This window comes from Nannobrachium achirus (genome assembly GCF_963921795.1).
Source record: "Nannobrachium achirus genome assembly, chromosome: 22".
NCBI lineage: Eukaryota > Metazoa > Chordata > Actinopteri > Myctophiformes > Myctophidae > Nannobrachium > Nannobrachium achirus.
The window spans coordinates 27,551,946-27,572,457 of NC_137829.1; the positions used below are offsets into that span (position 1 = coordinate 27,551,946).

General features: G+C 40.6%; 1 protein-coding gene across 10 annotated transcripts in view; it reads right to left on the bottom strand.

Moving 5' to 3' along the window:
* The window catches only part of LOC308308328 (muscleblind-like protein 2a), a 35,888-nt gene extending 17,905 nt beyond the window's left edge, over nucleotides 1–17,983 (bottom strand). For 8 of the 10 annotated variants that reach the window (XM_080753732.1, XM_080753725.1, XM_080753733.1 and 5 more), the window contains exons 1-3: nucleotides 17,941–17,983; nucleotides 17,716–17,810; nucleotides 11,036–11,764 (exon numbers count right to left, since the gene is read on the bottom strand). In XM_080753732.1, coding sequence (XP_080609858.1) covers nucleotides 11,036–11,209 — 174 coding nt within the window. In that variant the 5' untranslated portion in view covers nucleotides 11,210–11,764; nucleotides 17,716–17,810; nucleotides 17,941–17,983. Of the gene's footprint in view, nucleotides 1–11,035; nucleotides 11,765–14,977; nucleotides 15,097–17,707; nucleotides 17,811–17,940 lie in introns of those variants that run through there. The other 2 variants (XM_080753726.1, XM_080753727.1) reach the window with 2 other exon arrangements.
* Between the last annotated feature and the right edge of the window lie 2,529 nt (nucleotides 17,984–20,512).

A 20,512-nucleotide genomic window follows, 5' to 3' on the forward strand; every position in this document is an offset into this window, starting at 1 on the left:
ATAAATATAACGATTGCATTCACCACGGCTTCGCAACTCCCTGGCCCGCTCTTCGCGGCCACTCGCACCTGCGGTGCTCGGGGGCGAAGAGCAGGACCGTCCGCTGGCCTGCGCGCCGCTTGCAATGTCGTGGACAATCGAGCGGCTCCGCTCCGCCCCGTGCTGCATGACGAGTGCTACGTTTCTCGACCGTCCTGTTTCTCTATCATCCGGTGACATATATACTAGTAAGACGCCTCAGGGAGACATGTGACCTCGAGGTCGCGCCAATTCTTGGCCATCTGGCCAGTGATGTATATCGGACCTGTTACCCATATATGGAGACCCCTGCATGATAGTCAACAATGTTATGTCAAAACATGCCCATACAGTATATGGGCTTTACCAAATATGGGCTTTACCAAATATGTTCTTAATATTGATGACATTGGGACAGGGATCTCCATATATGGGCATAAAACGTTGTTAATTAGTAAAGCCAAGCAGGGCCTTGGCAAGTTAGGGCCTGGTTTTGATGCCTGGGGATCTCCATATACTGCATGGGCATAAGGGGGTACCCTAACAGGGCATCATCTGGGAATGCTCTTAAATGGACATTTTATTTATTTTATCCATTTATGCATACAATATATGTTATGCCCAGACATGGACATCTGAACCAGCCACACAGATATGGGCCATGGCTTGGCCATCTGGCCAGTGATATATCGATGACATCAGGGATTTTTATATATGGGCATAAAAGAGATTCTGGGGAATACCCAAATATGGACTTTTACATAGCTGACGTCACCTGTGATTCACCTGTGATGTCACAGTGACAAGGGAACCAACCAATAGACTGTAAAAATGTGTACTGACTGACTGACTGACTGACTGACTGACTGACAGACAGACACGGAAACAAGCTGCGACATTTCTCATGGTATACTGCGACCTTTGGTCGCAATAATATATACTGTACAATGCATATTCACCAAAACATCTCTTTACTGTCACTTGAAATAGATAGCTCATTGATGAACTGGTTGATATTCAACAGCCTTGAGCTGTATGTTAGCAACATGCGCTTATAAATAACAGGATATTATCATATCAGATCCTATCCTATCCTAATGGACTTGACAGCATAATTAGCCTAATGCCGTCATATCTGTCAATCAAGCAAGTGAATTAGCCTAATCAGAGATTAGCCTCTTTTGTCCTACATTTTCATATAGTAAATCCTTCAATCAAATGAGCAGAGAACTAATTTCAACTGAATTGCATTTTCTCCCAAGAGATTCAATAATTATTTTCCATAAATGTCCATGTGGATTTAACCTACAATTAATATTCATTAAGAAATTACACTTTGATGAGCTATTGCATAAGGCCTATCTCATGTTAGAGTTTCGGTCACCTACAGTGTATAGCCTGTAGATTATATTCAATATTACATCAAATATTCAGATACCATATCCTAAACAAAGAACTGGCACAATTAAATAAGAGTTACATTGTATTAGCATTCAGTGAACATTGAGTGTACATGTTAACAGAAATATTTAGTTTCTATAGTTTTGTTTGGTTGAAAGTGCAAAAGTGCATAAATTATGTTCAATCTATCTCTACATTTATTCAATAGTGGTGCTTTTATATCATGGTAACCAACTACTCGTTCACAGAACACATTTTTGGATGCTAAAAGATTTTAAAATCTAGTAGTGTTGCATATGAATGAGACACTATTCCTCATGAATGGGACACAGGATAACCGTTTAGTAGGCCTACAGAGTAGCTAAAACAGCTGGTCAGTATACACAATTTAGCCTTGTTCATAAACAAAGGGGCCGCACATATTTAAATTAGCCTGCATTGAGCGAGATCTATCATGTGTCGTTCAGTCCATCCCCTATTCATCACCAAATTAAATAGCAAGATTTAAACAGAAACTTAAAGAAGGTCTATGAACACAAGATCACTGTTCCCCCAAATCAAGACAAAATGATCATCTGTTTTCTTACACTGCTGCTCTGGGATTTTGTCATGCCATGTCTTAGGCTGTACAAACAAGGATGATAGGCCCTTTAATGGTTTGATATGCTGCCACTGAGGCAGATGTCCACTGTTTAATCCAAGCTTAAAAGGAGGACTTGTGTTGAGGTAACATTCCTTCTTATGAAGCAAACAGGTGGAGTGGGGACTGGGAGTCTGGGGGTGAACGCTACCGAAGAATAGAAAAATAGATGCGATTGATCAGTGGGCTTTGAATGCCTGTGGTTTTGATGGACTGAACTGAATATTTTATTAGACAGAAATGTAGAACAGCACGAGTTCAGTCAAAACACTTAGTCTATACACCAAAAAGTCCTTGCGGTCTTGTTTCCATTGTGGTCCTTAGGTATTCAATTCATCAACATATAAAGTAGCACCAAAAAACATTCAATTATCATCAGAGATATAAACTACTGTATATGTACAGAGCAGATAGATATATAGTCTATGTGGACTTCACGTCTGCTATGCAATTACTATACCAGTGGTCCTAAAACGTTTTAATTTCCAGGACCATAACTCTGGGTCCATTTGGTTCCTTTTGTGCACTCTCAGAGTAAAAGTCCTGTAAGGTTTCATTCGGAACCACCCTATAGGAACCGTTAAGGACTGTTGGGAGGGAATCATTTAAGGAACTGGAATCGTTAAAATCCTGAAGGATCCAAGCCCTAATTCAGCCCAACTTTGACTATGTAGTCCGTGTATGATATCGCACTCGCAGCACCACAAAGGCCTTAAAAACAAGGCTCCAAACAGCCCAAAACAAACTGATTAGGCTTCTGCTTAACCTTCCATCTTGGGCTCACCTTACCGCTAATTACTTTTTAAACGTGGGGTGGCTCACGGTAGCTGACAGAGTACAGCATCTTGCAATGGGCCTGGTGTACAAGATACACTACACCACTAAGATACCCATGTACCTGACAAAATACTTTAAAAACATTAAGGATGTCCACAATTACAACACCAGAGGCAGCTCCACAGATCACAACCCAGATTTGGCCCAAACAAAGGGTTGTTCTCTTGCTATATATATATATTTTTATATATTTTTGTATATTGTATTTCTTTATATGTATATATGCAAACATGTTGGGCTTATGTCTATTATTGCCTTTTGCTACTGAAGAAATGGCCTGATTGGTATGGGTGGTTTCAATCACCACTCATTGTTACAGCCAATCATTGTGGAAGCTAGTCTTTATAAGGACACACACCCATTTCCCTGTATTATTCCTGAAGAAGATCCAAACGGATCGAAACGTTGAAGCAATAAAGCAGAGCTGAGTATTACCAGTGTTGCGGACTCTATCCTTCTCTTGTATTGCCGTTTGTCCAGCACCTGGGCTAGAGTGGATTTGTGCATGCACTATCACCCCTGTTTGTTCTCTTGCTATGCCACCAATGTGGAACGCCCTACCTAAGGCCTTAAAGGAGTGTAAATCCCTACCCTCCTTTAAAATCGTTCTGAAAAGTCACTTACAGGCGTCAGCTACTCGAAACTGGTAAAAAAGACAATTATTATATTTTCTGCATAGTACTGGGTTTTATTTGTCTGTCATTTGATGTTGTAGTTAAAAAAGGCCCCAAATTGAAACAAGCCCAAAAGCTTTCTTCTGGTGTTTATCCTTTTAGTTGACCTTGTATCAGTGAACTGTCCTGTCCTGTACCTTTTCCTATGCAAACTTCTAATAAAGTCTTCAATCATTCAATCAAACCATACACATGATCACTCAGCTCCTAATGTCTACAAATAAGACATGGTTTAGCTTTAGAGTGCATTAAGTCTAGAATGGTAGAGTTATTTTATAAAACATTTTAATTCTATTCTACTTCACAAGATTCTTATCTATGGACATGTAAACAAGTTTCTAGTTAACACTATCCATGTGACCGATGATCACAATGACAGTACACCATGCAACAGGTGCATTAGTTATTACAATCTCTCTCTTTCTCCCTCTAATTCAATAAATATACTTGCTTGTTCAGAGTAGTTCTCCATTCAGTAGTAACCTGTTTTTATCTACACCGAAATGCGAATTAGCGAATTTCTTAGTTATACCAGGTAGCATTGTTGTAGCACCACTGTGAAGCAATTGGTTTACCTTTAATGATGAAACTAAGAAAGTTCTGAGAAAAAAAAGCAACATGTTAATTCTGGTTATAGCTCCGTCCGCCATGTTTTAGCACATCTGGGCCATGAATTCTTATTTATATCTGTATAAAACAAATATTGATTTCTGAGCCAATTAGTTACACGCCACCATTGTTGTAACCAGCAACAATGCTAAAGTTAAAGTTTATATTAAATGATGAAACTAAGGAGGTTCAGGTGAAAAAGGAAGTGATTCATTACGGTAATAATTCCCTTCAAAAACAGAAATTTCTAATTTGCCCTTCAAGTGAAAATGCCCAAAAGTTAGTCAAATACAAAAAGGGAGAGAGTGAGCCACATAATATGATCTGCTGTAGTGTACAGAAACAATCACTAAGGCAACACTAAAAGCAGCCTACACAACCACAATGTTATAATACTCATAGTAACCATGAAGAGCAGGCTAGGTTTATCTTTACATTAAGCTATACAACGCTTAAAGGTTACCATTTGTTCCAGGGCTTTAGCAATATAATCACAGTCTACCACAATCACCAAAAGATACTGAATGAGGTCTTTGATGTCATGCACAAAACAATACCGTCTGACATGAACTGTGTGCGCTGTGCGCACGGAAAGTCATGTTGCATCTAAACCAGTGATTCTCAAAGTGGGGTCCGTGGACCCCCAGGAGTCTTTGAGTGAAACCAGGGCGTCCCCAGCTACATGATAAGACAGTTCGATGCCATTAAACGGGGTGTCCATAGCCAATGTCAAACTGGGGGTCCTTGAAATTCGAATGGTTGAAAAACAATCACTGCTATAGCCGTAAAAATCTTCTTATTGGGGGCCTTGGCATATCTTTTCAAATGGGGGTCCACAGGGTAATAAGTGTCAATTTGGGGGTCCTTGAGAAGAAAAGGTTAGAGTTGCTTTACTCATAAACACTGTGTTATACACTGAGAGAGTGGTGCGAGCTCTTTTGCTTATGTATGTGTGGGATGACACACATTTGGACAGCTAAATAAATAGCCACACTTTCTTATGGAAAACATAATAATAATAAAAAACTACAATTTAGGATTTGTATTTTGCCATACGTAAGGAATCAAAAAATGTGTAACAGCAAACCTTTAAAACCTAGGGTTTGAGGTTTGAGCATAATCTTGCCTCACACCTGAACAATACATAACCTTTCGTGACATTTCATATCTGCCGCTCCATTTCTTTATATTATCTGGAAAAGGGTAACCAAAGGTTGATCTAGAAGATCGATCCAACGCCCCATGCTTTTTACATAACCGCACATTAATAATAATAATTTTGCAAATGTCTGTCTGAGTGAGTGTCTGTCTGTCTGTCTGTCTGTCTGTCTGTCTGTCTGAGTGTCTGTCACAGCGTTTCTCCTCAGTGGCTGGAGCAATTGATCTGAAATCGCATCACCATTAGCATATGAACACACCTGACATAACTGTGAAGCCCGTTTGTCACTTTCACAAATCATATGCTGTATATTAGCATTTTTATGGTGTAACTACTATCTATTCTGCATCTAGCATGAGGCATATCTATTCTGCATCTAGCATGGGGCAACATGTTTAACCAGCTCTGTGTGTGTGTGCGTGTGTGTGCGTGCGTGTGTGTGTGCGTGTGTGCGTGTGTGTGTGTGTGTGTGTGTGTGTGTGTGGGGGTGAGCGGGGGGGGGGGTGTTGGCTGGCCCTCTTTTTTTGATGTTGTCATGTAGATCGGTACACAGTATCTCTGTAGCCTTTAAACGAAACGGGTATTTCTTACATTGATGCTCCTACATATTATCATGCAAGCACCAGAAAGTTACTTTCCATGTGCACAGTGCACACCCCATAACCCACACACTGCACATCATTTCGGAGCTCATATCTTTGAACGGGTAAGGACTAGTTAATAATAATAATCCAAAAGGAGAAACCATTCCCCTCTGCCTCAATACAAAGGGATGGTCCCTCGACTATGCTCCCTCTCTCTTTAAATTGGATATTCGCTGCCGGTGTGGAAGCTTGCATTGACTTTGAGGTTTTTAAAAAAAGATAACTATTCGCTTCGCAAATTCGCACCCGGTGTGTGAAGACCTTAACAGTTCGATTATAGAATGCTAAGGATCCTGTTGCCCAAATTGTAATCCATAATCATCTTATATTTACAATTGGCTTAAAGCCGCATCCCACTTCCAAGCGGTAGGTAGGGAGAAAGTCCGATGTAGGTAGAGCGTAGGGAATAAAACCGCCCATAACTCTATGACCGCCGTCCATTGGCTCGTATTCCCAGCTATGGGACCGGCGGATCCAATTTCAACCGAGGGGGGCGTAGCCAGAACACACACACACACACACACACACACACACACACACACACACACACACACACACACACACACACACACACAAAAATAGCTAATAGTTAGCTCACAACTTTCCACTTTTCTCTTTCACCTCAATCGCAGTAACATCCGTATACACCACGTCATCGCATCACCAATACGTTTTATTTATTTTTCTCTAAAAAAAAATTTTGAGAATTTTTTTTTTTCTCAAATTTTTTTTTCTCAAAAAATCTTTTTTTTTCTCAAAAAACTTTTTTTCCTCAAAAAATTTTTTTTTCTCAAAAAACATTTTTTTCTCAAAAAAAACATCAGATCGTGGCCACCCTGTACCTCAGGGATTTGTTTTCGACGAATATTTACTCCTATAGACGCAACGCGACGACCTAGAGGGGAGGCCGGCGTAGCCGGCCGACCTTCTAGTGTACATAAAAAGAAGCAAACAATGTGCCTCATCTGCAGGGTACATAAAAAGAAGCAAACAATGTGCCTCATCTGCAGGAAGTGATATCCAAAAGAAATCATGTCCTTTGATTTTTGTTTGTATCCACAATTCTTTCCTTATTTGTAAAACAGTCAGTACCCACTATCGTATGTGTATCATGACATAGGTCAAGCGCGCTAGTCTGTGTCACTTTATTTGTTCACAGCAACTCTTCATACAACGTTAATGGCTGGAAACATTCTTGCAGCACACATACATTTGACAGCTCCTAGTGTAACATGCAGCATGGTGTGGTGGGCACCCCACCCACACACTGAATGTTAAACACCACTCCACCAAAAAAAACAGACAGCCCTAAAGCTGGGGAGTGGCTGCAGTGGAACGAAAGAAAAATTCATACTGAATTTACTTTATGGGGCTCTGGAAGCAAGTTAAATGGAATTATAAGTGTTTCTGGTGTCAGTTAAACTATTCCTTGTCTCTCAGGTCCTACCATCCTAGGCCTTTTGACTTGGTTTTTGTGGTGGGTGCGCTAATAAATAATTCCTTTGCGTACCACTTGGATTCAAAAAGTTATTCTAGTGTTGTTTGTCCATCCGACAGTGAAGAGACAGGAAAGGACAGAGGGATGACATGGCGCCACCCAGGTCCCCCAATCAGAATCGGACACGAGGACAATGCCATTACACTACAGTATATGGCATTAGTAACTAGTTATCAAACTGAGGGGGCCTCTGTGATCCGTTTGATGCGGAATTGTTCTGCATGCCATGCAGGTTCTTGTATCCATAGCAATAAACAGCTTTGCATCCCTCCGAAAAGTAGATGGTGTAAACATAGAAGTAGGACATTAACCTATCCCATTTCACATCTATGGTTCTTTTGTTTGCCTTCAAAGTCTTTAGTGCGTCGGGTCAGAGCAAGACATAATATTATTATTTTTCACTGTGCCGCTGTGGCTTATATATAGCATACATAATTAAATAACCCTCCAGGATGATATTTATCTGGACCATACTCTTGTAAGTGGATGTTTCGGTATTGGCCTATAACTGAGGACTAAAAGTACAAGCAGACCATTTAGTGTAATTACAGAGTGATGATGCGAAGGAGTCCCATCCTGTCAGGGGTTCTACTTTACTTGTACAGTACAGTACATCAAGTACAGTACAGTAGTAGCCGTCTCACAATTAGGAAAAAAGACACCAGTGATCACCCACTCTCTACTCACTAAACGGGATAACTGATAACGCAGTGAGGGAGAAAGTGAATTGGAACTAGAAAGGTGTGGTTGCCGCGAGCCGCGAGGAATCCACTGGGAAATGAATTCCGTCTTGGCTTCCCACATGAAGAAGAACAAATACATGAAGAATTCGTTCTTCTTCATGTGGGGAGCCATTTGCACAGTTGTCTTCCCATTTATATTACATATTATGTTGTCACTTCTGTCTGATTGGATATTATATTGTCCAATCAGAAAAGGGTCGGAATCAGAAAATGAACTTTTGGCGTTACAGAAAAGGTAAAAAAAAAACGTCCATTGAACTCAATGAACCTAGACCTAGAACAATGGTGTGCAGCTTATACCACACTAATAATAACGATACTATAGCATGCTAGCAGCCAGCCAAGGGAATGAGCAACATTTCCTTTTCTGCTGGGGATTCTTCTGACCCAAAACAGTCATCAGGGCAGGAGACAGGAAACAGCTACAATTAGCCCGCAATCATGACTTGCAACTGGCTGAAAGCCGCCACCACCACAGCTTGAATAAATACATGTTCCCCATACCGCATGGCGTCCGTTTTGCTCTTCCTTCATGTGTGTGTATGTGTGGGAGGGGGAGGGAGGCGTGTGAATAGGTCAATTGAAGAGAGACGCAGGAATGACCCTTTCTCTAAAAGGAGTAAACGGTCATAATGTCTCATGGTTCCAGTTCTAATATATAAGACTGCAGACTAAAGCCGACATCATAGTCGCCTGGGCGGTGGAAGGCTTTACACCGCGAGTCCCAACACATCTCTCGGTTTTTACTATCAGACAGACAGGCTCTACACCCCGTTCACTGATTGGTCGACCTGAACGGAGTTTGCGTCTGAACCAGAGGGAGGCGGGGGAGGACTTCACCGTGGGCCCCGTGACTATGATGTCCTGCACTTATTTTCTGACTTGCGGTGGAAAGCTCTCCACCGGTGGATAGCTCTCCACCGTACACTCTGATACGGCCTTAAGAGCACCTTCCCCTTTAAAGAGACATGGAAGCAAGCAGGGGACAAGACGCGTCTCTGTTTGGCTTTCTTTAACCAATTTGAGAGTGGTCATGAGATACTCGTTACTATACGACACCACATGCACAGAATCAAGTTGGCTCAAGAATGTTCGAAATAATTGGACAATCAGCAGGAACCTACTGCAGGCATTCTGCATTTGTGAATTGTTTACAGGCTACCCTGAAATCAGCGACCCAGTATGGCAATGACATGTCATTTTTGCCTTCATCAGAACTACTGGAAGTGCTTATGAAAATCAAACATTCCCCCTACCTGGCTACCTGACAAGAGAGGACTATGAAGAACATAGAAAAGACCATTAGTTAAATATAGCACGAACTGTGTAGCTTGTAATAAATACTGGCAAAAGGTTGGCAAGTTAGTATTAGTTGACAGTATAACAGTGTGAATGTCAGTGACAGACAGTCAGTTGGAGAACCTTTCTTAAACAACAGGCTATTCACGAGGAAGAGCTGTGACTTCATCACATGACTGCAGTCATAGCAGATTTCCCAGCCAATCTTCCTTTCCATCTTGACAACAGACTCTATAATTCTTCAAGGCTTGTACAAATTCCAGATATCATCAAAACAAGAAAAAAACACTAGGCTTCAAAATACAGGATAAGTTCCTTAGGGTTTGAATGTACAAAATAAATAATACACTTTCCCATTAGGTTACAGTGACGTAGTGTATTTTTGCAGGAGGTTATTTGATTATAGATGGTGACCAAATACTGCAATGCAGGTTTGATATAATCCCAGCTACAGTATAACAAATTACAAGGCAACAGTGACATTAAAATCCTGTCCATATTATGTGAATTTTAATGTGTGGCCGTGTGGGTGGGTTGAGACTGCATGGGCATTTTAATCCTGTTTGAAGCTGCTGGTGGCATTAGCCACAACAAACAACAAATAGCTTGGCGTCTGTGAAGCAAATAAAGAAGGAGTTGTACGACAGTAGGTACTCGTTGTAAACCCTTTATAGTGCCCTCAAAAGATGACAAAACAAATGTCCTTTTGGTAAAATGACTTTAGCATGTTTCCTCGTGGGCCAGTCTCTCCTGGTGGGATGACATCAATCACACTGGAACACGTGACAGTAGATATGGACCCATGGGGAAGAGCAGCTCAATACATGCACTGTTTAACATAATCAGTGGCAACAATATGACACTTCGTAATAATCATGATGATTAATGACTGGGAGATATGCAGACATAAGCAGGATAACTGCTCTACTTGTACTACGTAAGCTCTGAACAATTCGCTAATTTTAGATTCAATGTAAGGTAGTTTTGGGGGCGATGCTCGTGTAAAAAATAAAAAGATAGGCCCTTTGGCCAGGCATGTTGACTAGTGGCAATTGAGGCACTAAGATGATGATTCAACATGAGAATAATCGAGGGGGCATGACTGCATTGTGTTGTGATAGCAGTGAAAGCCACAATGCAGATTAACCCAAAACTGGTCGCACACTGCACATAGGGATGGGAGGGGGGGGGGGTTAATCAGCTGAAATCCAATTGTAAGCCAGCAGTCACCCATAACCTCTATTCAACAAGAGAGGGGTGTAAAGTGATCGTTTGTCTGCATTATTAGGAAGAGCGTGGCCTAACCTCACAAACTTTGCAGTTTTTATACTTGCTGCAAATTGCATTCAATAAAAAAAAGGTGATTCAACAAATTCCTTTCCGCTTTTACAGTTATACAGGGCATGGCGGTAACGATTTCAAAGTTCCCTGAACATTTCCATTTTTTTTTGGCCATTATAACAATGTATCATTAAGCTGTCAGGCATAATATAGTGTGCTTGATATTCCTTACCTTTAGTGAGTCAAAGCAGGCAATAACTCTCCCATTTTCAACCTGGCAGCTCTTTGGTGGATGTGCAAATTTGCATTCCTCATCACTACGCGAGCAAGTTCCTCTCTGAAACTGCCGACACACTTCCAGAGTTAGCCATTTTGTGTCCCTTATTGAGGACATATTCAAAGCCATGTCCAGAGACCGGATTGTGGTACGAATTAAAAACGTTAAAAAACAATCTTTTGGCTAGTATCCCATATAAAAAAATAAAGCAAAACTGTTAAGTTGATCAAAATGTTTGGCTCTGTGTTAAAGGTCCTCTATTAAAGCACACTAATGAGCGCTCCATGAGTTGCAATGAATAAACTAGAATGACCAGTCAATCACTCTGTAGCAGCCAAACCCCACTGAGGGAAGAGTGAGATGGTTGCTCTGTGACACATTCAATGTGTGCTCCTTTACTGGCAGAGACCAAAAATATCACGGTCAGCAAAAAAAAAAATGTTTGTGAAAAAAAAACGTGGTCCCAATTTCTTGCACCGTTGTCCTTTGGCAGATCTTCTCCTGCCTCCGCAGAAAATCTCTCCTTTAGGCGCTGCTGTTGTACAAATTGAAATGGTGGCGGAGGTTGTGTGGCTGAGGTATCTGTCCTAGGATGGTGTGTGAGACTGGCCTTAAAGGGAGTAAAGGCTCACGGACAAGCTTCAAGTCGGGGGTGTCGTCTCAAAGGCACTTTCTGTTGTTGATCTGAAAGATAAAAGAATACATTTGAGTTAGCAACTTATGTAAACACTGTAAATATCACATACGCACATGCTGACTCCCGTTTAGTAGGGTCATTAGTTTTGTAGAAGAGAAAGGAGGAAAGAGCATGCATGTAGAAAAATATTTGTTTCTGCCAGCCACAGTGACAGATGTGACAGTCTCAGAATTTACTCAACAAAACAAATACTACATTTACCAGCATTATGCTAAACTGGGTGCCTGTAGCAGTTTGCTGTATTCCCGGTGGGTGTTCATTTGGGAGTGAGTCACAGATATTAGGTCATTTTAAATAGTAGGTGATTAATCATTACCGGTTAATGATCTTTAACAAGGGTTGATTAACGTCATAAAAGATGACGGGGTCTAATAACGGTGTGGCTTCCATGTGGATCCTGGACAACATGTGGCCAGTCTATGACCTCTGTCATCTATGAAGTCAGTAATATGAAATCAGTCAGCTCTAGGGATGGGACGATAAGGGATATTATCGTTTATCGTGATAAAAAACACTTGCGATAATCGTTATCGTGGAGAGCTAATTTATCGTGATATTGTCCTCCGTCATGCACTGCTATTTTTTGGCAAATGTTCCACCCCAGGATAATGGATTTTGATTTTCGCAATAATATCGTAAATCACGATTTCTTTCGTCACAATAATCGTGATATGACATTTTCAGCTCTATATTTTGGAAAGGTTTTAGCCCCCCAGCCTCCATTGACACAATGTGTGAAGAATATCCAGGCATTTACGTCCTTGGCCTACTGACAGCATGCACAATAAATTGGTGTTGATTGGTCCAGTGGTTTGCTAGATTAATAGCCGCAGGCAGACAGATACAGACATACACACAGACCTCTCTTCTAAATTAGACAGCTCGTTCCCAAGGAACGTGTAAGAATAAAATAAAATACGGTAACACTTTATAATAACTATTCGTTGTAAGTAGTTAATAGACCATTCATAAACTGTAGGTTAATGAGTTATTAATTACTTGTTAAACATTTGTTAATAGTTAGTAAAGGATTAATAACAATGAAAAAATAAATTAGCTTCCATATAAACCAAGACATAAGAAAGAAAACAAGATATACTTAATACCTTCCAGCTAAAGAGTCAGTGTATGCAATGCAACTAAGCAGAGACATTTGAAAGTGTTTTTGAACCTGATTCAACAAGAAATCTGAGATGGGCGGTGTCCACTTGACAACCCCAATTACACACAGTTTGCACACTCAATTCTTTGCAGTGGCATGTAAGTAGGGTGCTAACCTGATATCACAGCTTAGATACACAGTAAAATCAAGAGTTAATTTAACTGAGAGTTTAAAATTCCAATTGTGCCCATTTCTATACAGAGTCAAATATTTACACTGAGGACTTTACTGTGTACAGAGGCAGAGCTATACTGTACATTAAGTCATTAGCAAGTTAATATGATATATACAGTCAGGAATCTCAACTGAATAGGTTATAACGGATACCAATGTGTTGAAATCAAGTTTCTAATAACTCAAGTTTGAATAGATTGGAACAACACAAGGTCTCAAATTGATTAAGCACCCAACACAATACATCCTACACATAAGACTGCCACCCGTTCAATTAAATGTATGGTAGTTTGGACCTAATTGGGCCTAGCTCCTAATGCTTTTTTAAATTGCTCAGTTTGGATTTTGTGGTACTATCCCTCTAGCAGACATAAGAACTTCCTCTGGACAATTGTAACTGATGTAATTGATGTAGGCTACTACATCAAAGTGGAAGGACATTGTAGCACACCAGGGGGAAAGCAGCGATATCCAGTGTGTCTGATCTGACAAGTCAGCCTTGTAACCCTGTGGTGTTCTGCCAATCAGAATGATACATGTGACTGACCAATATCTCTGGCCTTGAATTAGCTTCAGCCTGGAATGTTATTCCAGTACAGTATGCTCATCAGAACTGGATAAAGTCCATTTAGACACATCCACAAACACAGGCATAGTATTGGGGTGACTGGGGAACCACAACCATTAACTAGATGTACAACACTGTCCCCAAGCAATGTGTATGATAGAATTGGCATTTTGAGAAGTATGTGTCTCGTTGGTTATGTAGGAAGATAGAAAGATACACCAGTTGATCACTGAACGATTAACTAAAAGGTATAAGTCAAGGTGTCCATATCGTAGAATAAAAGACACACACACACACACACACACACACACACACACACACACACACACACACACACACACACACACACACACACACACACACACACACACACAGTATAAATACTGTATATCCCACTTCAGAATAAGCAATATGTTGGACATAAAATACTATATTTTGTGATGCCATCCAGTGAATTCCTCTTGCTCTCCAGATTCATCTATACCATATGGGAGGATAACTTTGTGGAATGTTTATCTGAGCTTTTACAATGAAATAAGCCTCAGTTCCTACCTAGTGGTGCCATTGTGTGGGCAACATTTTCCTGGACTTCAAATGCTTACTGTACAATCTTTAAAAGTATATCATGTATTCCTGAGCAGGCTAGCTGTGCACACAAAATCAATTTTGAAGGCTGTCTGTGCTTGTAGTCATAGTTTAGTATTTGACAAAATGAATGATCAATGGACTCATGAATGAACACTGAACTTCCAAAACAAATAGAATAGGCCCATAATGTCTCTCCTTGAATAGCCAATTTTGCTTGACCGTTTCTTTCCAATAGATACATTTAACAGTGTTGTAATGAAGTGTTGACTCTTGACCAACCAGAACTATACACAATATAAGAAAAGCACTACCTCAACACTTGCAAACACAGGCTTACAAGATTTGGGGACTCCAACATGGGACAGACAAATTGGTGCATTTAATGTTGACTCACTCAGGAAGTTGCAGAGCAGGCATCAAGGGAGGTTAACTCCCTTGGCTGAATGAATTTACACAGTAGGAACACACCTAATGAAGTGAAAGTAGTCAGCACAGTGACTGCCAACTTACAAACAGAAGCAAAACGTTTTCTCTCCAAACACCACTGTAAACTGAAATCATCTACTGTAATTCCCCCCTTAGCCACACCACATGGTATTTAACAGCATAATGCAGCAAATTCCTCCAAGCGCAAATCAGGAAACGAGAGCAAGGGAACTAACCTCCACTTCATGCAGTATACTGGGAAGTGGGAACACAGTCTCTAACCTCATTTACTGCATCTGGGTTAGTAGTCCAATTTCTCCTGAGTAGTTACCATCTGAAGATAATCACCAGGAGAATATCTCTCATTTTCTTTTTGCCGTCCTGTGGCCTCGGTATCCATAAAAAGATTTTCTTTCCGCAATAGTGTAGGAAAAAGGCTGTCTGCTTCAACTCTGACTGAAACATTTCCAGCCACCCCCTTCCTGCCTTCCTGCCCGCCTCCAGGAAAGACCTCCCAGAAACAACTGGCCAATAGAAAGTCAGAAGCTGGTGTGCTGCTGTGTAGAAATCTGTGTGCACTGGCCAGACTGCCGGGCTGCAGGCCGTTTGAAGCTTGTTATTCAACCAGTGACTTGAACAAGATTTCTTTGGTAAACTAAATCGTTACGACTAAGACAAAACTTGAACCATAGTACAATACTACATAATACATGACAGAAATGATATTCCAGAGTTGACACAAGAACTACAGTTGCATTACTTTCTGCTCTGACGATGTAGAGTAATCATATGTTACAAACTCACCCTCGTCAAGTTATTTGACTAGGTCAATATCAGTTTACACAAGAGAGGTTTATGTGCTGAGTGGAGTGCAAACTGTAACTCCGGCAGGAAGTCTTCAATCTATGACATATCTATGACATATGATTATATATTTGGTAAAGGTTTCAGCCTGATTCTACCACCACTACCTTCCATTTAAAAAAAATCTGTTAGATGTAAAATATACATACACACACAACACGATAGGTGAAAAATGCATGGAAGTGCTTCCTTGTCCTACTGGCATCGTGCATATTTAGTACACATTTTGTACTGGATCAGTACTAAATATGAGTACGGTTATCGAGATTAGCCAAGGACAAAAAACACGCAGTGTCGCAGTAACACACACGATAATTCGATACCCCCACCATGCCTTCGGCCCGGCGGAGAGAACAAGAAAAGGTCTAATAAGAGCGTAGCTACCCTGTCATGTTAATTAATGTCATATCGATTATGTCACATTGATGACATAGTTCTGACCATCTTGCCTTGATATGGAGTTCTGTGAATCAGCGGGTGGATCTGAGATTATGAATTGACAAAATGTGAAATATACATATTATTTTTCACATTATGACACAGTGACATATAAATACAATTGATACAAACTTTTTAAAAGCAGAAAAAAAACGTATTACTATGTGTGGCCAATAGGATTTATCATCTGCATTTCCCCTTAAAAGTAGATCAATCACAGCTCATGCTGCTACGTAGTGTACGTGGAGCTTGGCCATTAAACACTGCATTGTGAATTGCGTAGATTCGTTCATGAACCATACCCCTAGTAGTACTTTATTGATAGCTAAAGATTGGACAACAAGGCTACAACGAGGCCACTTCCAACACTCTTTGTTGTTTATGTTTATAATATGCATATATGTTTATAATAAGCCGTATATTCTAATATGCATCCTGTAACCAACTTGTCAGCCCCGTGTTGAACTCCAAAAGTGGACAAATAGACACAAAGAAATATAAACTTGGATTGTATTTTCAATGTGCTAATTTCCCACCTCTACTAATCTCTGGCCAGGTTCTTGGTGGGCAAGCTAATATCTGTTATGAACTGACGATTGCTATAAATGTTTTCAATTGCAATTCCACTATAGGTTGGAGGGAAGAATGCCCAATCATTTCTTTTCAGGTTCAGAATATAGAATGTATGTGAAACCTGAACTGTATATGCTATTATTTGACCAGAATAACGAACTAACGAACTAATTATCGTGATATTGCATATTGCATTTAGATTGACATACTTTCTGTTCCTGTATGCAGCGCGACCATTCACACACACTTATTGATTATAGCTTTGAGCGTGATAGACCAGTGGTTTTCAATGTGGGGTCAGGATGAGGAGAGCATCAGGGGCCCTCAAGGCAGTTCCAGGGGGTCCCCAGCCAAATGAGTAGTTTACTTTGATTTCACAATAATAACATTAAATTCAAATGTATTGCCATATAGAAAATGTGTGCATATTAGAACAATGTTCAATATCACCACGATGAATCGATGTCTCATGTAGCCTATATTTATGCTATTCTTTTTACTTTAAAACAAAAATAAACATTTTCATATCAGGATCTCCAGGACATAGTTATAATGTAAGAGTCTAGTGGCATGAAAAAAGTTTGAAAACGCCCCCTGTGATAAACATTAAACACAATTCATAGTCTTTCTGCAGCCCACAATGGAGGTGAAAATAGCATGTATGTATGTATGTAGGACATGCATAACAACAACTCCCGGAGGCCACACTGGCAAACTATACCTGACTACTAACGTACTGTAAATTAATAGTAGGCCAAACATAGAAACATGGTCTGTCGTCCTACATCCACCTCCAAACCACATGGGGAGAAAAAAAAAAAAGTTTATACCAGCTTCACATAAACCAAAATCAGCCCTGGGGCCGTGTTCAATAACTGTTGACAGAATTAGCTGTATTGTATAGATTGTATAGAATGGTATAGATTACTCGGTCACCTAGTTTAGCCACTTCCTCGGGCTTCATCTAGTTTATCTGGCTTAGCATTATTTGCTAGGCCACTTTAGCCACTCATAAATACTTGGCGAGACAGTGACGTCGCATACATGACTCTGATATTAGCTAACGATAGCTAGCAATCTCACACATAATATACAGTCACACACACACATACACTCACACGCACGCACAATACACACCTGCTTACCTCATCATCACCGGGAGAACCGCTCCCCAGAGCCGAGCTACAGCAGCAGTCACGCACCAGCCAGGACCCGACGGCACGGCAACAGCACCATTGAACTGTGTAAAGGAGGGGAAAAACAAGACCAACATCAAGTCGAAGTCGACCGTTGGAACGATCGGATCCACCGAACTGCCGCCCCGATGGCAAAATCACATCGTGATGTTATCAACTAGCTTGAAGACAAACCTTGTCAAGACGCCCGAAACCTCACTTCTTCTTCCGTTATACTTTGTAGCACTGCACAGATTTAAGCAACAAGCTTTTGACAGCTTACTGTACGACCGCCAGTTGGATGCGAGGAAGGGGGTGTTTCGTCCGCGTGCACATGCAATCCAAACACGCGATCCAAACATATGTCAAACATATGATATCAAATGATCAAATGTGTCCGAACACCAACACGCCTGGTTGTTTTGAAGACGCCAATCCCCGGTTAATTTGAGATTTTTTAGCATGGAAATGTACCGACGCACCCCTACGAGTGGTACGATCCACACGAATACCAGGAGGCTCTTAGAAGGGCAAGGGTTTGCTTGTTACCAAGGGAACAGCTGAGTGAAACAGTGAGGGTTTCCACGTTACAGATGTTTGTTGCTCATCATAATGCACATGAGCAATTGGGGAATTTATTTGTGTTTGTGTCAAACATGCACATATACAATGAGAGTAGCTCTAATTAGTCACTTTTGTTTACGGTTAATTGTTTCCAATTTAACATGTGAGAGTGAGAGACCGTTTATGTGGACTACCATTTGCATAATTAGGCTATTTGTTTTAGGCTATTTAATATTTTGTACTGAGACCACAGATACATTATCATTGGTAAAGCATGACATTTTATCCATCACAATTTTCTTTTCACCATCCACTCTGGTCCACTTTCTTCTCAAAACTGCCTACTATTAGAGCTGCTGAAAGATGTTCAGTATTATTGATGTGATCCATAACTAGCCTGTTTTTTCGACCATAATATTAAACAAACAAACCAACCAACAAATAAATAAACCAACAAATGAATAAACAAACAATGAATAGATAGATAGATAGATAGATGGATGGATGGATGGATGGATGGATGGATGGATGGATGGATGGATGGATGGATGGATAGATAGATAGATAGATAGATAACTCTCAAGGTCATCTATGATGGATGTTGACCTACCTAGATCAACTGTGTGTGTGTGTGTGTGTGTGTGTGTGTGTGTGTGTGTGTGTGTGTGTGTGTGTGTGTGTGCGCGCGCGCGCGTGTGTGTGCGTGCGCGCGTGTGTGCGTGCGCGCGTGCGTGCGTGAGAGAGAGTGCAAGAGAAAGATCAGGGACTGCGATTTTGCAAAATAATGCTTCATCACTGATGTCTCTACATGTGACTTTAATAGAGGTCATAATGGAGGCATACTCTATCTCTCTCACTGTATAATAGGTGCTCCACTTTCACCAAGATCTTCTTTTTTGATTTGATTTGATTTGATCATCTTTATTTTGAACTTTTTTGCAGGTAAAAAACGAAATAAAAGCCATAATATAAAAAATTAAGTTAACAAAACAAACAACAAGAAAAAAAATGCGGTCAATGATCATCCCCAACATGTTCAAAAAGGAGTAGGAAGAAGTAAAGACTTATTTACTTCTACCTCGTCCTCTTTCTTGTTTTATGAGTTTGACTCACATACCCTGCATGGCAATATGTAGGCTATACTACCATTTCTCTGCCTTTTATCCTGGTGCCAGATTTGGGATTAGGTAGGTATTTATGGAGACAACACATTCTTTCCAGTAGATTGAATGTGGTATGCGTGGAATGATGGGCTGTATTGTTAAATGCATCCAAAAAAAGATGGGCAGACTGGAATTTCAGACCGCTGGCAAGCTTTATAATTGTGCTCCACCTAACTGGCAATGTCATGGCATATATTATAGCACCTTCCATGTGCTTAAAGGAGTAGTTCACCCCCTTCTTTCTATTGATTACTCACACCATGAAGACTTGAGTTGAATAATATTTTTAGTTTTTGTTGCAAGACAAAAAATGTATTACAATAAATGTACCCCCATTGATTCCGGATGGGGACCTGAATGCATTTGGGTCCCCATCCGGAATCAGCGGGGGTAAATTCACTATAATCATGAACATAAGTCTCCATGGCGTGAGTAATCAATAGAAAAAAGTCAATTTGGGGGTGAACTACTCCTTTAAGGTGGTGCTATGCAAGAGCACATTTGCCAATACTGTCAAATGACAAATGCATGTGCCAAAATATTGTAAAAACAGAAAAAGGCCACACTTTCAACAGGCAATCAGTTGCTTGCTATGATTCTGGTTGCAGCTCTTTGTTGTGACTTTTGTATTGAGTTATTCAAAACATATAACACTGATTTATGTGATTCTACTGTTTAATTGAGACTATCTCAACCAAGGCTACTATATCAATGTTAATACTGTATGTCCCTGGCTGGTACATCATACTCCCCGCCTCCACACAGACATGCATGTGTGAGCACGTACGCACGCACGCACGCACGCACGCACGCACGCACGCACGCACGCACACACACACACACACACACACACACACCAGTTATGGTCAATTCAGGATTTGTTTTTCATTTATGTCACTGTATGCTTCTGGAAACCGAGTCAGGGGAAGTGAAATTTACCCGATCTGTCACATTGACAATCCCCTTCTAAAGAGCAGTGACATCAAGAGCCACATGGAAAGGTCAACATATTGCAGCCTTCGAGGGAAATGTCACTGTCA